This window comes from Cynocephalus volans, chromosome 12, assembly GCF_027409185.1.
Source record: "Cynocephalus volans isolate mCynVol1 chromosome 12, mCynVol1.pri, whole genome shotgun sequence".
In the NCBI taxonomy this organism is placed as follows: Eukaryota; Metazoa; Chordata; class Mammalia; order Dermoptera; family Cynocephalidae; genus Cynocephalus; species Cynocephalus volans.
Window position 1 is genome coordinate 715107 of NC_084471.1, and position 19384 is coordinate 734490.

The 19384-nt window shown below is 53.3% G+C and overlaps 2 protein-coding genes across 3 annotated transcripts in view; one reads left to right on the forward strand and one right to left on the reverse strand.

The window, feature by feature from the left end:
- The window catches only part of PPP6R2 (protein phosphatase 6 regulatory subunit 2), a 128976-nt gene extending 121476 nt beyond the window's left edge, over positions 1-7500 (reverse strand). The window contains exon 1 of the mRNA XM_063115785.1: positions 7424-7500. The gene's annotated coding sequence lies outside the window, so the exon portion shown is untranslated. The remainder of the gene's footprint in view (positions 1-7423) is intronic.
- Positions 7501-8034: 534 nt separating this feature from the next.
- On the forward strand, positions 8035-18693 carry DENND6B (DENN domain containing 6B). 2 transcript variants are annotated; one of them, XM_063075529.1, is made up of 20 exons: positions 8035-8196; positions 12611-12649; positions 12723-12765; positions 13390-13502; positions 14129-14209; positions 14726-14831; positions 14947-15026; positions 15109-15171; positions 15398-15453; positions 16085-16207; positions 16310-16405; positions 16514-16608; positions 16760-16825; positions 17129-17193; positions 17296-17385; positions 17456-17509; positions 17869-17978; positions 18065-18167; positions 18246-18320; positions 18404-18693. In XM_063075529.1, exons 1-20 carry the CDS (start codon positions 8035-8037, stop codon positions 18524-18526), a joined length of 1743 nt encoding a protein of 580 aa, XP_062931599.1. In that variant the 3' UTR covers positions 18527-18693. The 2 variants fall into 2 exon arrangements, with proteins under 2 accessions (XP_062931599.1, XP_062931600.1); XM_063075530.1 differs by lacking the exon at positions 12611-12649 and having other exon boundaries at positions 8160-8196; positions 12731-12765.
- The last annotated feature ends 691 nt before the right edge of the window (positions 18694-19384 follow it).

Here is a 19384-nt window from a genome sequence, read left to right on the forward strand (position 1 = left end):
GCCACAAAAAAGGCATTTGGCAAAATCTAATACCTATTCAGGATAAATACTCCCAACAAACTGGGAATAGATGGGAAATTCCTCAAACTTATAAAAGGTATCTATGAAAATCTATATGGTACTTAATGATGAAATATTTAATGCTTTTCCACTGAAATTGAAAATGAGGAAAGGATGTCTGCTTTCACCACTTCAATTCTACATTGTACTAAGGATTCTAGCCAGTGCAATAGGGCAAGAAAAAATTAACGCATACAGATTAGAAAGAAAGAAGCAAAATTGTCTTTATTCACAGATACGTGATTATCTATTTAGAAAATCCTAAGGAATCTACATAAAAAATTCAGAATTTATAAGCCAGTTTAACAAGGCCACAGGATACAATATCAATATACAAACAATAGTTATATTTTTATATACTAGCAACAACTGGAAAGTGGAATTAAGAAAAAAAAATTCCATTCACAATTGCATCAAAGTGAATAAAATACTTAGGAATAAATATAACAAAAGCAGCATGTACAGAAAAGAATTAATACAGCAGTGCTAACTGCTTATCCTGAAGAACCCCTGCTTACGTGGTCAGCCCTTGGGAACCTGGATCTGGGAACCTGGATTTTAGGAGGGCTCCCAGCATTCCCAGAACTGATCAGACCAGAGTGGCTCATTATGCCTAAATGGTTTGTACAAACAATATTATTTATGCTGAACATCTACTTTACTTCTGGGAGTCTGAAGTTTTGTAGGCATCAGGCAGAAACTACCTATGTGGCCTGTCTCTGTAGTGAGTTTAATAGTGGACCCCAAAAGATATATCCACCCAGAACCTGTGAATGTGACCTACTTTGAAAAAGGGTCTTTGCAGATATAATTAACTTAAAGATCTTAAGATGAAGTCATCCCAGATTAGGGTGGGCCCTAAATTCAATAATTGTCCTTATAAGAGAAGGCAAGAAGACATGGGGGAGACGGTGACATGAAGACAGAGGCAGAGACTGGAGTGATGCCAGCCAAGCAATACCAAGAATTGCCAGCAGCCACCAGAAGTCAGGAGAGAGCCATGGAACAGGTTGTCCTTCAGAGCCTCCAGAAGGAACCAACTCTGCTGGCAGCTTGGACTTCTGGTTTCCTAAACTGTGAGAGAAAGAATCTCTGTGGTTTTAGGGCTCCCAGTTTGTGTTCATTTGTTATAGCAGCCTTAGGAAAGAAACAGAAGCTCCCAATAAAAACCATGTGTGACAGTCCCTAATGAGCTCCCCTAGTTGTCAATGTTTCATGTGTTGCTGCAGCTCCTTACTAGGAAATTGTGTCCTGTGTGACTCCAGCTCACACTTTTTGCCCCCTAAGTATTGTTAAGATGGCAATTTCCCCCAAATTGATCTGCAGATTCAATGCAATACCTGGCAAAACCTCAGCAGATGTTTTCTGTTGATGGTGGTGGTGGTAGAAATTGACCAGCTAATACTAAAGTTTATATAGAAATGCAAAGGATTGAGATAGTGAAAACTACTTTGAAGAAGAACAAATTAGGACGACTTACACTACTTGTTTTCAAAACTTACTATAAAACTAGAATAATCAAGACAATATAGAATTGCTGTGAGGTAAGGCATATAGATCAAGTGAACAGAATTGAGACTCAAAAAACCCTCACAATTATGATCGATGTTTTCTTAAGCTAAGTCAATTCAGTGGGGAAACAATACCTTTTCAACACACGATATTGGAAAAATTTATTATCTATGTGCATGCAAAAAAAAAAAAAAAAAAAAGAACTTAAAACCCTTACATCACACCATACACAAACATTAATTCAAAATGGATCATAGACCTAAATGTAAGACCTAAAAAAGTTGTAGAAGAAACATAAGAAAAATAAAAATTATTTGGGTTAGGAAAATGTTTTTTAGATATGACACCAAAAGCATAATCCATGAAAAAAAAATTGAAAAATCAGACTTCATCAAAATTAAACATTTTTGCTCTTCGAAAGATGCTACTAAGAAAAAAAGACAATCCACAGACTGGAAAATGTGCCTAAACCATACACCTGATAAAGGACTTGATTCTAGAATACATATATATTTAAAACTCTTACAGCTCAGTGATAGGAAGACTAACAACCCAGTTTAAAAATAGGCAAAAGATTTAAATAAACATTTCATCAAAAAGATAATACAAATGACTTATGAGCACATGAAAAGATGTTCAACATCACTGATTGCAGTGGATTGAATTATGTCCCCTCAAAACTCACTGAAGTTTGAATTGTGCCCCCCAAATTTTACATATTAGAAACTCGGCCCCTGCTGTGACTGTTAACAGGATGGAAAATCCTACTATGGTCATTGAAAGGTGGGGCCTTGAAGAGGTGATTGGATTATAGGACCCTCCAGTAGTGAATGTGTTAAAAATAGTGGTCAGAATGCTCAGCCCCTCAGCACATGATGACCTTGGGACTCTGCAGAGAGTCCCAACCAGCAAGAAGGCTCTCACCAGATGCAGCCCATTGACCTTGTACTTTCCAGCCTCCAGAACTATTATGTATAGAAATACAATCAATTTTAGTCAGGAGGCGGAAGTGGGCGAGGAGTTGGGTGCCGCTTCTGTGGCAGGGGCCGTTGAATGCATTAAAAACATTTACTCCCTGCATGGGAGACATCCAGCAACGGAAGTGGAAGCTCTGCAGAGACCACACGCTCTGCGGTGCCTCGGCGCATCCCAGCAGCCCAGCCCAGAGCACACGGAACAGGGAGAAGTGCAGCACAGGAGGTGGAAGCTCAGCAGACACCACACACCCTGCGGTACCGCCCTGTGATCCAGCAGCCCGGCAGAGTCCAAGCTGACCAGAGAGGTGGCTCCCCGGAGAGGCCCAAGACCTGAGGCAACCACACACGCAAGGCACTAGTGGCCAACTGAGCAGTCACTGAGGTAGCCATACCAAATTGGCAACCACAGCAACATCTTAGTCAGTCAATAGTGTCAAACCGGTGGACTGTGAAACCCCCTGCCACAATGAATAAACATCAAAGAAAAGATACCAGAAATACGAAAAATCAAGAAAGTACACCACCAAAAGATAATAAATCTCAAGCTCTAGATCCTATAGAAGAAGAAGCCCTTGAAATGACTGACAAGGACTTTCGAGTGATAACTCTAAGGAAACTGAATGAGATACAAGAAAACTCAGCTAGACATCATGATGAAATGAGGAAAAAGTATACAGGACCTGAAAGAGGAAATGTACAAGGAAATCAATGCTCTGAAAAAAAATGTAGCAGAACTTGCCGAACTGAAGAAGTTATTCAGCAAAATAAAAAACACAACAGAGAGTTTAACCAGCAGGCTTGTCGAAGTTGAAGAGAGAACCTCTGAACTTGAAGATGGGCTGTTTGAAATAACACAAGCAGATTTAAAAAAAGAAAAAAGAATCAAAGGCATTGAAGAAAATCTGAGAGAGACATCAGACAACCTTAAGTGCTCAAATATCCGAGTCATGGGTATTCCAGAAGGGGAGGAAAATGGAGAGTCCATTGAAAACATATTCAATAGAATAGTGGCAGAAAACTTCCCAGGTATAGGAAGAATCACAGATCTTCAGATCCAGGAAGCTCAATGATCTCCAAACGTATTCAACCCAAAAAGGTCTTCTCCAAGACACGTTATAGTCAAATTGGCAAAACTCAGAGACAAAGAAAGAATCTTAAAAGCTGCTAGAGAGAAGCGCCAAATCACCTATAAGGGAGCCCCAATCAGGTTAACATCAGACTTTTCATCACAAACCCTAAAAGCCAGAAAGGAACGGGATGAAATATTCAAAATACTAAAAGACAGAGATTGCCAGCCAAGAATACTCTACCCTGCAAGGCTATCCTTCCAAAATGAAGGGCAAATAGTATATTTCTCAGACAAATAAAAATAGTGGTCGGGGTGTGGTTCTGAGGGCTTTAAAAGAAGAGGGGAGTCTGTCTTTCTCTCTCTCTGCTCTGCCATTTCACAACGTGATACCTTGCCATCACTGTCACCACCACCAAGACCCTCACCAGATGTGTTCCCTGGACTTCAGTCTTCCTAGTCTCAGAAACTGTAAGCAATAAATTTTGTTTTCTTTATCAATTACCCAGTTCTGTGTATTTTGTTATAAGGAACAGAGATGGACTAATACACTAATCATTAAAGAAATACTAAACTAACCCCCAATAAGATACCACTACATACCTCCTTGAATGGCTATAATTAGAAACACTGACAATACCAAGTGTCGGGAGTACATGGAGAACGGGAACCTTCATACATTGCTCGTGGGAATGTAAAATGGTGCAGCCACTTTGGAAAACAGTTTGACAATTTCTGAAAAAGTTAAACATAAACCGACTACCACACAGCCTAACACTTTCACTCCTAAGTATTTACCCAAGAGAAATTAAAACATGTGTCCACACAAAGAGCTGTACAGAAATGTACTTAGCAGCATTATTCATAACAGGTAAAAAGTGGAAACAATCCAAATGTCCATCAATTGAAATACTATTAATGAAAAGGAACAAACTACTACTACAAGCAGAAACATGGATGACCTCAAAAACATAAGGCTAAGTGCAAGAAACTAGACAGTGGCCTTAAACAACACGAATTTATTATTTTACAATTCTGGAGGTCAAAAATCTGAAAAGGGTTTTATGGAACTAAAATCAAAGTGTCAGCTTCCTTCCAGAAGCTCCAAGGGAGGATCTGTTTCCTTGCCTTTTCTGGCTTTTCCTATATTCCTTGACTTATGGTCCCTTCTTCCATTTTCAAAGCCAGCAGCATAGCATCTTCCAATTTCTCTCTCTCTGATTCCATCAGCACATTGTCTTCTCTGACTCTAATCCTCCTGCCTCCCTCTTAAAAGGACCCCTCCATTGGGCCCTCTTGGATAATGCAGGATGATAGCCCTACCTCAAGATCCTTAATTTATTCACATATGTAAAATCCTTTTTATCCCACGTAAAGTAACATGTTCACAGGTTCCAGAGATTAGGACATAACATCTTTGGGGGTAATTATTCATCCTACCACATAATACATTCCATTTACATGAAGTTTTGAGAAAAGGCAAAACTATAGAGACAGAATGCAGATCAGCAGAATGCCTGGGCTGGGGGTGATCAGGGATTGACTGCAAATAGGCACAAAGAAACTTTCAGGGGTTACTATATTTCATTGATTTTAAGATGTACATTTTGTTTCACAATTTAACATCTGAAATGAGAATACATCTTACAACTGATGGAATGCAATAAGCACACACAAAAATAATATACCATTAGTTATCAGGGAAATTAAAATTAAAATCATAATAGGATACCTCTACTCACCCACTGGACTGGCTAAAATTAAGAAGCTTGGTAACATCAAATGTTGACAAGGACATGGAGCAAACAGAACTCTCATACATTGTTGGTGGGAATAAAAAAATGTAAGGCTGCATTGGAAAAAGCTAAAGGTATACCTAGGCTACGCCTCAGCAATTCATTTCCTAGGTATTCCCAAGAGAAACAAAAACGTACCTCAAAAAAGAGACTTGTAAGGGGATCTTCATAGCAGTTTTAGTTATCATAACCAAAACCTGGAAGGAGCCCAGATGTCCACCAACAAGAGAATGAATAAACAAACTGTGGTATATTCACAAAGCAGAAGCGTATGCAGCAGTAGAAAGGAATGAACTAATGAAACACACACGAAATGAATAAATCTCGAAAACACAGTGAGTGAAAAAGAAGCCAGACACAAATGACTACACACTGTGTAATTCCATTTTTTTTTTTTTTTTTTTTTTTGTCTTTTGTGTGACTGGTAAGGGGATCGCAACCGGCCATTCCTATATAGGATCCGAACCCGCGGCGGGAGCACTGCTGCGCTCCCAAGTGCTGCAGTCTCCCGAGTGTGCCACGGGGCCGGCCCTGTAATTCCATTTTCATGAAGTTCTATACAGGGTAATCTACAGTTCAAACAATCAGAATAATGGAGTCAGGGTACAGGGACTAACTGGAAAATGAGGGAACTTTCTGGGGTCACAGTAACATCACATATCTTGTTAGTGTGTTGGGTTACACATGTGTGTTCACTTGTCAAAACTTGTTGAATGGTCCATTTAAGATTCATGCATTTCACCATAATTTTACCTAAAAGAAAAACAAACCGAAAAGAAGTACTAGTTAATGATAAACACACAGGGTTAGCTGGTTGGCTCAGCTGGTTAGAGCGTGGTGCAGGTAGCACTAAGGTCCAAGGTTCCATCCCTGTGCCATAGCCAGCTGCTAAAAAAAAAGATAAACACACATACCGAAGTGCTTAGGGGTATGGATGACTACAACTGTCTCTTAAATTTATCTAAAAGTTAGACAGATGAATAGACATGGGATATAACAAATATAGCAGAATATTAGCTATAGATGTAGATGCCATGTAGTATGTAAGTGGTCATCCTACAGTTCATTCATCTTTCCTGTGTTTGAACATTTTCATAATAGAAAGTTTGAAAACATTCAATAGCTCATCACTGTGAAATTGGTAGCAGTCTTCTTAATTATTCGTAAAATAAAGGCATCTGTATTCATCCGTTTGTGTTGCTTATAACAAAATACATGGGACGGGGTGATTTATAAAGAAAATGAAATTTATTGCTTACAATTTCTGAGGCTGGGAAGTCCAAAGTCCATCTGGTGATGGCAACAGTGACCCAGGGGGTCTCACATTGCCAGATGCTGGAAGCCGAGAGAGCAGAGAGAGACAGAGACTCTCCTCTTCTTAAAAGTTGGGCCGGCCTGTGGCTCACTCAGGAGAGTGCGGTGCTGATAACACCAAGGCCACGGGTTCGGACCCTATATAGGGACGGCCTGTGGCTCACTTGGGAGAGCGTGGTGCTGACACCACCAAGTCAAGGGTTAGAATCCCCTGACCAGTCATCTTTTTAATAAATAAATAAAATAAAGCCCTCAGAACCACACCCCTGACCACCATTTTTAATCCATTCACTACTGCATGGTCCTACAACTTAATCACCTCCTCAAGGCCCCACCTTTCAATTACCATAATAGGATTTTCCACCCTCTTAACAGTCACAGTGGGGGCTAAGTTTCTAATATGTAAAACTTGGGGACACAATTCAAGCTTCAGGGAGTTTGGGGGGACATAATTCAAGGCACTACAGCATCTTAAATTCGATGAAATATGCAATTATAAAGGATAACAATTTTGTAGCTCACCAAATAGCCACATGCCCCACGTTTCCCTGGCTTGGAACCATGTGCCTAGTTGTGGCTGATGGACTGTAATAGAGCGATGCAATCATATCACTCCTAGGCCAGGGCAATCAAAAGCCGGTGGACCAAAAGCAAATCTTAAAAAAGGCCAGCGGGCCTCATTACTCAGTCCTTCCCACCTCCAGCGACTTTGAGGCCACGTGTCCCCGAGGGTACAGCTGGTGACGGGTGCAGAGTGAGAGGGCCACCGACGAGCGGGAGCTGTCCTTGCAGCCTGGCCTCGGCCCGGCTGACCTGGGAACGGGGCTGTCACTCAAAACCCTAAAGCGTACGGCACGCCGATCAGTCGTTGTCCCTCAGGCCCAAGCTCGCCGTTCGGGGCTGGGCTGTGTGATGCTGGGCCTGGGACCCTGCAGACCAGGGCGCCATGCCGGGGCCAGCCCACAGGGGGCGCCGGGCGCTGTCGAGGGGGGCGGGGCGGGGCTGGCAGTCGGGCCTGGGCACAGCCCAGGACGGGCACGGGAACCAGCTCGGGCCAGCAGGCGGCGGGAACCGCCAGGGAACGCGAACGAGGCTGGGACGTACGTCCGGAAGTCCCTCCCGCGGGCTCCGGTCGCTCTGGCCCGCGCGAGCCCTTCTCGTTGGTGCGCTCCGCGGCAGGCCGTCCTCCGGCGCCAGAGGGCGCACGCGGCCGCGGCGGCCGCTCGACTGCCGCGGGCGCGCATCGCGTCGTGCCCGGCGCGGCGCCGCCCGCGTTCCCCCGGCAACGCGCGGCCGCCGAGCCGCCGCCATGGACGCGCCGTGCGGCGCGGGGGCTCGCCGCGCTCGGGGCGGCCGGGGGGCGGCCGGGTCCCTGTCCGCGGGCGGCGCGGCGCCCTGGGCGCGCTTCTCCGCCTGGCTGGAGTGCGTGTGCGTGGTCACCTTCGACCTGGAGCTGGGCCAGGCGCTGGAGGTGAGCAGGCGGGCGGGCCACGGCGCCGGGGCCGCAGGCGGGCCCCCGTCCCGCCGGCGTCCTCCTCCCTCCGCCTCCGCGGCCGCTGTCAGGGCCCCGGGAGCGCCCCCAGAGCAGGGAGGGAGGGCAGGTCGGAGATGGGCTCTGCACTCTGCACAGCCTGGGGGGTACGCTTGGTTTTTCCAGTGAGAACCTGTCGCCCCTCAGTTGCTCCCGCAGCGTCCCAGGCGTCGCCCTCGACTCGTCCCTTCCCTCCACGCCGCACTCTATCCCTGGGCAAAGCTCTCCCTGCAGCAAGAGTCCAAGATCTGTTATCTCTGCTGCCGTCACCGATGTCACCTCCTACCAGCTGCCCCCCCTTTGTGCCTCTCCGGCTTAAAATCCTGCAGCACCTCCTCGGTCACTTAGGATCAGATCCAGACCTTATCGGCCCCTGCCCCTCCGCCCGCGGCTTGTGCTGTTCTTGCCCTTGGGCGTCTGTTCCACCTCTAGGCCAGGCCTGGGGCCTTCCATGTAGTCTTCCCTCACCCACCCACAAAGGTAGCTTTTCTTCTCCAGGGGTAGATGAAAATGCTGCAGGTCCAGTCAAGATGATCTTCTCTGTGTCCCGAGGGCCATGACATAGACCAGGGAGCTGACCAGTACAGAGGCGGCCCTCCTGCAGGTGGAGGTGGCTGGGAGGAAGGCTTCACCCACCATCAGAAGGAACCTGAGAGTCTGAGACGTAGCAAACACCCCATTACTGCAGTTGGCCAAGATAAGGCTGAATAGTCATCCTTAGAAAAGCTGGTTCAGCATGTCCCTGCGGTTGGGAGATGCTTTCTAAGGCCCGTGGAACTCTGCAAGGCCATGAGGAGTCTAAAGTCCTCTAAACAGGAAAATATAATTCTTGGCGAGGCCTCTGGCTCCTGGCACCATGCCCAGCACTCTCCGTGGAGACTTCATGCCACCACACACTGTCCCCACCAGGTGCGTTATTGCAAATGACACCACTTGACTCACCACCTGAATACAGAGAAGTGAGGTGATTAACCCACCTTCTTATCTCAATACTGTTGCCCAAATTGCTCCCCATAAAGTCACAGGAGAATAGGTTTTTCTATTTCCTTAAGGCATTTTCACATATAATTTTCTAAAAGTTAACCAACCATTCAGAAAATTAATTCTCGGCAAGTATTGTTAAAGACTGTGTGGACTGCTGAGCCTTTGCTGAGGCTGCACAGCTCTAGGGGAGGGACAGTGTTGGAGTGCAGCCAGTGGAGTGTTGGGACACAGGGCCAGTGACCTTGGCCCCTCCAGATCATTCAGTCTGTGCAGAAACCTAGCAGTGAGTCTATTGGTGGCTTGGCTGCTTGATCCTCATCAGATTTGCTTCTTGCTTTTCCTCCCTCCCCTGGAAGTCATGGGGAAGATTGGGAGTGTTTCAGTCGACCTGCACTCATTTATTCTCAGCTCAGCCTGGCTGAGTGCCGTGAAGCCCCAGGCCCGTGCTTGGTGCTGGGATGTGGAAGGAAGATGCAGGGCTGCCTGCCTTCCAGGAGATTTTAGTTGGGAGGGACGCAGCTCAGAAAGGAACAGCTAAGTAAATCTTGGGGGATGAGAAGGAGGCAGCTAGACAGGGAAGGGGGCTTGTTTCAGGTACCTCTGCCCACCCCCACCCCCAAAGCCAACATAACCAAAGGCAAAGAGTTGTCCGTTCATTCAGTAAATCAAGTATTGAGCAGCTATCACCAGCCAGGCCCAGCAGAGCCAGTGCCCAGCACTGGAGATATGGAAGTAAACCAGAAGACAAGGCTGTTGTCCTGCAGGAGTTCACATTGTGCTAGAGACACAGACAGAAAGTGGTTTAGGAACACCCCAGCACTCACACGGAGCATAGGGGTTCCATGCAGATGGCTACAATGGACCCTCTGTGTGAGGCAGGGAGTCCAGCTTGAGAGGGCAGCAGACAGAGCTGTGGGGGCAACCAGTATGTGCAGGTCAGCTGAGGAAGGCTAGGCTTTGCCATCTCAGATTTTGAAAATTCACCTCTCAATATCCCAGCTCATCCAGGAGGCCTCTGGAGTGACCTGCGACCAGAGTGCCCAAAGAGTCCCTTCCACACCCGCTCAGACAGTAGCTCCCACACTGTGCAGTCTCAGGACCCATTTACATTCTTAAAAATTATTGAGGATCTCAAAGAGCCTTTTGTTTGCATGCATTATATCTATCAATGTTTACTATGTTAGAAATTATAATTGAGAAAATTAGAAAATATTAATTTTATTTTTAAAAAAACAGTAAACATCCTATGTATTAACAGAAGTAATATACATATTTTCTGGGCTGGCCAGTTAGCTCAGTTGGTTAGAGCTTGGTCTTGTAACACCAAGGTCAAGGGTTCAGATCCCCTTACCGGCCACCTGCCAAAAAAACAGACAACTCGTTTCCAAAACAAAAACAATTTTAAAAAAATGGCATCATATGATGCTTTTACAAACCTTTTCAGTGCCTGGCCGAACAGAAGACAGCCTGGTTCTGGTATCAGCTTTCGCAGTCAGTCTTCCAGGACAGAGCCTCTGTGCGGTGCGCTGTGCACAGTGAGAAGATGAGGGTGTAGGAGGCACTGCAATGTGAGAGCAGCTTTGACCTCATGGACCCACAGGGTAGCCAGACCACTGTCTAGAGGTTCCTTCTCCAAAGAAAGGTCACGCTGATGACAGGGTTACCAGGAGCAGTGAGCCATGCCGGCTGGTGCAAGTGAAGAAGACAAGACCCTCGCAGAGCCCTGAGCAGGCATGGCCTGGCCTGTGGGCACTGCTTGCTCTGCGGATCTGCTCCATGTGTCCCCTCACTGCAACAGGACCACCCTGGTTGGCCTGACCTCTGGCTCAGCAGTCAGCCTCTAGGCTGCACCTGGATCCTGGGGCCACTTTCCTGAAGAGGATGCACCAGCCCATGGGTTTCCATGGTCAGAAGTTCCAGTGGGGCTCTGGGCATGGACGTGGAGCTCGGAGGCCAAGGTGACCTATTCAGATGCTGCAAGGCTGCTGTGACCATTAGCCAGGTGCAGGGGGCCTGTCGTGACCCTGCTCCAGCTGCCAGGCACCCACCTTTCTTCAGCCTTCCTCTTGATGCAGACACACAAGAGGCTCGGCCTGAGTGGTCTTGTGGCCCTGCCCCTCCCGGAGCCATCCTGAGGCACCCCTGTGGGTCCAGCCCCACCGGCAAATCCCTCTCGGCTTCCCACCCCCTCCTTGCTCCCTCCCTCCTCTTGACCACACTCCCCTCTGATGTCACGGCTTCCAGCATCACCTACCTATCCCAGCGTACCTCACAGACATGTTTTCACATGTTCCACAAATACTGTATTTGGGAGGCAGAAATGGCGGGGACAGGGCTCCTGTCTTCCAGAGCTTTAGTACACAGGTGGAGCGACACATAGGACCACAGCAGCAAGCCAGACCGAACAAGGACAATAAAATGCCATTCCAACAGAGCAGGGCTTCAGCCTGAACTCAGTCCTCAGCGTAGAAGTTCAATGAGGAGGGAGACTTGCTCAAAGGCCCCAGCAGGCGCCGGGCACAGCCGCTTCCTGGGTGGCCAGCCCTGTGGCATCTCAGCGGCCCACTGGGAATGGGTGCTCCCTGGCTTCATGTCCTCCAGGGACAGCCATCCTGGCCACAGGCTGGTGCGGAGAGCCGCAACCTTCCCCCACCCACTGCCTCCTCTGGGCTCAGCCTGTCTTCTGGACTGTTTGGAGCCTGTTGCTTAGTGTCTGTGCTTTCACTGATCGTTCACTCCCCAGGGCGCAGGGCTTATCCAGATGGTCATTCAGCAGGCACTATAGGTGGGGCACAGGCCCTGGTGGAGCTGGGAGGGTCTGGCGGGGAGCTGCCACAGTGTGGTCAGGTGATGTCTGAGCAGAGACAGGAGGGGGTGAGGAGGCTGGGGGAGCAGCATGGCCTGAGACCTTCTGTTGGGGGGGGGGTTGTAAAGGAGGTGGAGGGCCAGCCAGGCAAGAGAGGAGGCTGCGGGTGGCCCTGAAACCCCTGAGATCCCTTCTGATGCTCAGGCAGCAGACCGTCAGGGCTGGTGGAGGCAGGGAGGCACAGCCGGTCTGGGCAGGAGGCAGCAAGACTTGGCTGGGTAGCCATGAGGACAAGAGTTGTGAGAGAAGAGTCAGGAAGTCCACCCAGTTATGCTGGCCTTGGGCTGGTGGGGCAGTGCACTGGGGCCTGGTGCCTGGAGGTCACGGAGAGGAGGAGCCAGGAGGGACTGAGCTGGAGGAGATGGCGCATGGGGAGGGAAGTTGGAGGGGGGCCAGGGGCCCAACAGACTCCGCACCTGCCGCGTCACACCTGCTGATGTTGGCAAGTGGTGTCCCCTCCTCAGGAAGATGCAGTGTCACCAAGTGCTCTGTCTTCCTCTGCAGCTGGTGTACCCGAGCAGCTTCCAGCTCACAGACAAGGAGGTGGGTCCCACCCTCTTGGGAGTGGACACTGCCCAGGAGTGAGTCGGCCCTCACTGAGTTTTGTGTATTTCAGAAAAGCAGCATCTGCTACCTGTCCTTTCCTGACTCCCACTCAGGTAGGTGACCCCAACTCTTCCTGGGGCTGGGGAGGTGATAGGCTAGATGGGGAGATGGGGCCACCTGGAAGACCTGTGGCCCAGGCCAGAGGCATCACGCCATTCAGGGTCACCAGGGTGCCGCAGGGATGGGTAATACCAGCCCTGCTCCCCACTCCATGGAGACACCCAGAGCCCCATGCTGCGGCAGGGTGGCCAGGTTCCCCAGATTCACGTGAAAAGAGGTGTCTCTGGGCAGGGGGACTAGCTGGGTCTGGTCTCCTTCAACCCACTACAGCAGACACTAGGAGCTGGGTCCACCCTCCTGTTCCCAGCCCTGGAGCACTGGTTTCTGGGCAGCCCTCCTCCAGTGCCTGGTTTTCTGTCCTAGGCAGTCTGAGTCACCTCCCACAAAGAAGTCAAAGGTGCTTCTTTGTGCTGAGTTTATTCTAAGACCCTTAGGTTGGGGGCATGCAGGGAGCAGGGTGGAAGCCCAGTGGGAAACAGACCCCTGAGGCTGGGCTTTCTGGGGCATTTATGCCAGCAGAGGCCAGCCCTGAAGAGGCCCTTGCCCCTAGTCCCCAGCTCCAATGCTGGCAGGGCTGGCTCCCAGCTCTGACATACGCAGGGGCTGCCCCTTCTCAGGCTGCCTTGGGGACACTCAGTTCAGCTTCCGCATGCGTCAGTGTGGAAGGCAGAGGAGCCCCTGGCATGCCGACGACGGGCACTACAACAGCAGAGCTCCCGTAGCACTGCAGGTGAGTGATGGGCTGCCTCTCTGGTCCACTCCTCCCCTGCTCTGCAGGGGCCCTGCTGGGGTCAGGCTGGTGTGGGCAGCCCCTTCAAAGCACCTGGGTCCTGTGTGGTAGGAGAGGTGCTGGCCAGGCCCATCTGGTGGGGTCACCAACTTCTGTGAGCCCCGCTGGTCCCACAGGCCCAGGCACCTGCTCAGCTAGTGGAGGGCCAGCTCTTCTTGGGACTCACCAGGGTCCCTGGAGCTTTTCCTTTGCACCACGCATCCGCGGCTGGGCATCATATGGTTGAACAGGGTGTGGCTTGATAAGCAGGGGCCTGGATGGCCTCTAGGGCTCCTGGCCCCCAATCCCCCTCCATGTCTGCTGACCCCTTGCTGTGTCAGCAGGGGTGTTCCCTTCTGTGGTGTTGCCCACCTCTGAGCCAGGGACCCAGGTCCGTCCTGGGGAGGCCTCCATCTTGGTGGCCAGAGGGCAGGCCTCAGAGTGCTGGACAGCAGCTCTGGAGCCTCCTCGTTCCCCAGGCTTCCCCACCTCTGCACCCCCTGCCCCTGCTTCTTGCCAGCCTGGGTCCTGCATCTAGCAGGATGGTTGGGGCCGGGCATGGCCTGCTAACCCCATGCTCCTTCCAGAGGGAGCCAGCACACTACTTTGGCTATGTGTACTTCAGGCAGGTGAAGGACAGCTCCATGAAGAGGGGCTACTTCCAGAAGGTAAGCCACCTGGCCACGTGGTGGCACCACTGAGAGGCAGGGGCTGGCAGCAGCAGGAGAGGTTGTGGGGTGGGCTGGGGGTCCGGAGCCTCCAGGATTGCCCATCTCTCCTGCAGCCCCACCTGGGCAGCAGGGCCAGTTATGGGGTGACACTATGCCCAGCACAGCACCCGAGGCCCTTGTGCCTGGGTCCAGGACGCCCCTGTTCCTCACTGCTGGCTGGAGGTTCTCATCACACTTCCAGGGTTAGGACAACTTCAGTCAAACACTGAAAGCAAACACAGGGGAGATCCCCTGGGGAGATCATTTCAGAAATCTTGGCCACTGTATATTTCCCTCTGAAGGCCCTGGGGTCCTAGTTGGGCCACTCCTGGGGCAGCTGTCCTGTGGTGTTGGTGGGATGTGCTGCCTTGAGCCACCTCTGGGTAAGCTAGCTTCAGGGGTCCCTACAGCCTCCTGTGTGGCCAGGGTGACATCTGAAGCCAGGTGCCCTCTGACCAGCCGTGTGGTCCCCAGTCTTTGGTGCTGGTGTCCCGCCTGCCCTTTGTCCGGCTGTTCCAGGCGCTGCTAAGCCTGATCGCCCCCGAGTACTTTGACAAGTTGACACCCTGCCTGGAAGCAGGTGAGTGGCCATCAGGCAGGGCCGGCACACTGTCATCCCAGTGCAGCCCTGGCGGGCTTCAGCACGCAGTTTCCCCTCAGGGAGGGCTCCTGACACTGGCCACCTATGTCCGCAGTTTGCAATGAGATTGACCAGTGGCCGGCCCCCCTGCCGGGGCAGATCCTGAACCTACCTGTCATGGGAGTTGTCATCCAGGTGAGGGCTGGCCGGCTGAGGAGCGGGCGCCATGGGTACCTGGAGACACCCAGCCCCTGGCAGCTGCTCCCTTCCTCCCCAGGCACGCATCCCATCCAGGGTGGACAAGCCTGCACCCAGTCCTCCGAAGCAGAGCAGCCAAGAGGTGAGGGCCGAGGGGGGCTTCACCTGAGCACGTCTCGCTCCTGGGCCAGGTGGAACACACCTGCCTCCCTGGCCCACCCTGGGGTGGTCAAACTGAGGCAAAGCCTTGGGCCATGTCTCAGTGCAGGGCTCGGTGCTCCCCACCCTCCCCGGGGCTAAGTGGGGGAAGAGGGCGGGACAGGGGCTGCGAGGCTCTCCTTGGCCTTGACCCATCCTCCTTCCCTCAGAGCCTGCTGCCAGCCCCCGTGGTCCTTGCCAGCGTCCATGAGCTGGACCTGTTCAGGTGAGCCCTGCAGGGTGCTATGCACTGCTGCGGGAGAGGGGCTGCTCACCGTGAGTGATCCTGGGGACAGTTCTGCAAGGAGAACTATGCAGAAGAGAAAATGGGTGCCACATGTCTGCACCCAGAGGAGGTGGGCACAGCCAGCAGGAAGTTCCAGAAAGCAGATGGCAAGGAGAGGCTGTCAGGAGACATCCCTGCCTGAGGCCCCTCTGCCTCTCTAGGCATGTCTACAAGGGAATCTGGGCCCAGCAGGAGCCAGGGCTTCAGGCTCGACGCATAGGGGACACAGCGTGATGGGCAGCAGGGGTCTGGGCGGATGCATGCCCCAGCTTTGGGGCCACTGCAGGACTGTCAGCTCCTCACAGGCTGGGACCAGATCAAGGCCCGCACTCCCAGGGTCAGGCCCAACTTAGGTGGACTGTCCAGAGCATGGGTGGCCCTGGTGGCCCAAGACATACACTCATCTTCAGATGTCCTCCTCACCATCTTCCCACTGGGGTGATGCCCCATGTTCAGTGGAGGCCGGGCCTGGCCTGTGCACTGGAGAGGCTCCAGGGCCAACCTGGGGGTGTGGGCGGGACAGGGAGCATTGGCCTCCTGCCTGACCCCCTACTGCCCTGCCTGGCACCAGGTGCTTCCGGCCCGTGCTGACTCACGTGCAGATGCTGTGGGAGCTCATGCTCCTCGGGGAGCCCCTGGTGGTCTGGGCACCCTCACCCGACGTGTCCTCAGAGCTGGTGCTGGCCCTGACCAGGTATCTGTCTCATCCCAGTCCCAGGCTGGTGGCACTGGACGGTCCTGGCTGTGCCCGGGCTGCCCCCGCCTCACCTGTTGTCTGCTGCCCCCACCCATGCAGCTGCCTGCAGCCCCTCCAGTTCTGCTGTGACTTCCGCCCCTACTTCACCATCCATGACAGCGAGTTCAAGGAGTTCACAACACGTACACAGGCCCCGTAAGTGACAAGCCCTCTGCCCGTGCCCGCCTGGCCTGGTGTGCCTCCCATGCCCCCCATGGCCGCCCCACCTGGGCCTCTGCCTCTTCTCTCTCTCTCTTTCTCCAGACCAAATGTGGTCCTGGGGGTCACAAACCCTTTCTTTATCAAAACACTCCAGCATTGGCCCCATGTCCTCCGGGTCGGGGAGCCCAAGATGTCAGGTGAGAGGTCTGGGGAGGTGCAGGTGGGGGGCTCAGAAGCCTCTTCCAGTGCAGAACCTTGGGCGGTGGTCTGGGCCCTGGGACCTCCTCTGAGCCCATGGGTGCAGCCAGAGCTTGGCACTGAGGCCTGGCCACTGGGCATGTCTCCTAGGGGACCTTCCTAAGCAGGTCAAGCTAAAGAAGCCCTCAAGGCTGAAGACCCTCGACACCAAGCCAGGTCTGTGCTCCCCCCAGGCTGGAGCCCCTTCCCTGCAGAGGGGCTGTCTTGCACTTGACAGGTCCCCCCTGCTGACCCCTCCCCGTCTTCCAGGACTCAGGCAGCAGAGCTCAGAGTCTTCACAGGGGTGGGGACATTTTCCTCTTCAGGAAGCCTCTCATGTTTAGGGTCAAGGCGGGCGATGTGTGTCCAAGGGAAAGGGGCTGCAGGCAGATCAGACACCACCCTTGCCCGTTGGTGGTCTGTGGTAGTGTGGGAAGGAGGATCCCGAAGGACAGGGCCGCAGCTCTGCCCTCCTGCCAGGCCTCTACACTGCGTACACAGCCCACCTGCACCGGGACAAGGCGCTGCTGAAGCGGCTGCTCAAGGTACTGGCTGCTGGGGGGCCAGGCGCACGGGCGTATGGAGTGGCATGAGGGGCCGGGAGGGGCCGGGCTGCCCTGGGGCTCAGCGCCACATCTCCCCTGCAGGGTGTGCAGAAGAAGCGGCCATCAGAGGTGCAGAGTGCCCTGCTGAGGCGGCACCTCCTGGAGCTTACGCAGAGCTTCATCATCCCCCTGGTGAGGCCCAGGGCAGAAGGGGATGGTGCCTGGGGGCCACAGCCCAGGCTCACTCCCCTTCCGCCCCCAGGAGCACTACATGGCCAGCCTCATGCCCCTGCAGAAGAGCATCACACCCTGGAAGGTGGGCGTTGGGGGAAGGTGGATTTGTGTCCACATCCCAGAGGAGGGAAGGTTGGGGGACAGGTGTCCACTAGTAGTAGAGGTGGGGGGGCCATGGGTGTGCAGGACCCACCAGGCTCGAGGCCATCCCTGCCCCCACCAGACATCCCTCACAGGGCACAGAAATGGGGGCCAGAGGGAGGGGGTCTGACAGGAACCCTAGAGGGACTTGGGGCCTCTTCCCTGGGAAGGGCCATCCTGGGATCTGTCCCAGGCTGGGAGGGCCCCAAGGGTCTTCAGACATGGCGAGGAGTGTGTCTGGATAGTGTACTGGGAGGAGGGTCCCAGCCAGCTGAGGTGCTCACCCGGCCCCTGTCTCAGACCCCCCCCCAGATCCGCCCCTTCCGCCAGGATGACTTCCTGCGTAGCCTGGAGCACGCGGGGCCCCAGCTCACCTGCATTCTCAAGGGAGACTGGCTGGGCCTCTACAGGTGGGTAGATGGTGGGCGCAGGTGCTGCTGCCCACTCCTTGGCACACGGGGTCTGCCCCACAGCTGCCGCCTCTCGACACCCACAGGCGGTTTTTCAAGTCCCCCCATTTTGACGGCTGGTACCGGCAGCGGCACAAAGAGATGGCCCAGAAGCTGGAGGCACTGCACCTCGAGGCTATCTCTGAGGCGGTGAGAGAGGGCCAGCTGGGGGTGGCCCAGGGCAGGGATGAGGGCCTCAGGGACGAGGACTGATCTTGTCCCCAGCAGAACATCGAGACCTGGATGAAGGACAAGTCTGAGGTGGAGGTGGTAGACCTGGTCCTGAAACTTCGGGAGAAGCTGGTGAGCTGCCTCCTGGCCCTGCCCCAGCCACCACCAGCCCGGCAGGGAGGTGCGCCTGTCCCTGACCACTGCTTACCCTGCAGGTGCGGGCGCAGGGCCACCGGCTCCCTGTGAAGGAGGTGACGCTGCAGCGGGCACAGCTCTACATCGAGACGGTCATCGGCTCCCTGCCCAAGGACCTGCAGGCCGTCCTGTGCCCTCCCTAGGATGCAGCCAAGGTGCATGGTCCAGGAGTCTGGCCAAGCCTCCTTCTCCCCGTGGGGGTGGCCCTCAGCCAAGCACAGGCTCCCAGCTTTGGCCCCCAACCCAGACGACAGACCCCTCCGCTGCACCACCGTTGTCCCCGCAAGTAAACGCAATATTTGGAACCACAGCCTGGTCCCTGACTGTCGGGGGGCTGCGTGCTGGCAGAGCTCAGCCTCCTCCTGTGCCCCACCTGCTTTCCATGGGCGCAGGCTGTGGGGCGGGGCTGGGCTGTGAGCCCTCGCTGATTTGGACGTACCCACCACCCGCTCCGTCCTGGCGCCCATCTGCCTGAGCGCCATGAGCCCCAGGCGTTGTATTTGATGTGTCCTGTGGCCTCCATAGGCTGCACAGTCAGGACCGAGGGAGGCAGCTGGCAGGGCCAGCCCTCTTCTCACTCGGCCCACCCACCCGTCTGCTCTGGGGGTGGGAGGGGTAACTTGCACACAGTCATTAACCTGAGAAGGGCAGAGGCCGCTTTGCAGTGTGGGGAGCTCTGCTCACTGCCCCTGGTCTCCCCCGGCCTCCCGAGCCAGGGCTATGCTTTGTTGGGAGGGTGTGAGGGGTGCCGTGGGGACAAGCACCCTTGCTGGGAGAGCAGGCTCAGCCCGGCCCATGGAGGGTCCACAGCATCATCTCATTTCCCACTCCTGGAGCAGCTGCATCATCCCACCCGAGATGGGCAGCCGACAGGCACTCCAACTGTCCCCCTTGTGTCCATCCACCCCCCACATGCAGCCTGAGGGGCTTTGGACTCTAGCCTGACCCTGCCTCCTGACCCTCCTCCAGCTGGAGACCTCCTGTCTCCTCTGGCCTCAGGG

Excerpts from the sequence above, each read along its gene's own strand:
- DENND6B (XM_063075529.1), top strand. The coding sequence starts at position 8,035 with ATGGACGCGCCGTGCGGCGCGGGGGCTCGCCGCGCTCGGGGCGGCCGG. Across the intron at positions 16,208-16,309 it reads CTGGTGCTGGCCCTGACCAG|CTGCCTGCAGCCCCTCCAGT; the intron begins GTATCTGTCTCA and ends CCACCCATGCAG. Across the intron at positions 16,826-17,128 it reads GACCCTCGACACCAAGCCAG|GCCTCTACACTGCGTACACA; the intron begins GTCTGTGCTCCC and ends CCCTCCTGCCAG.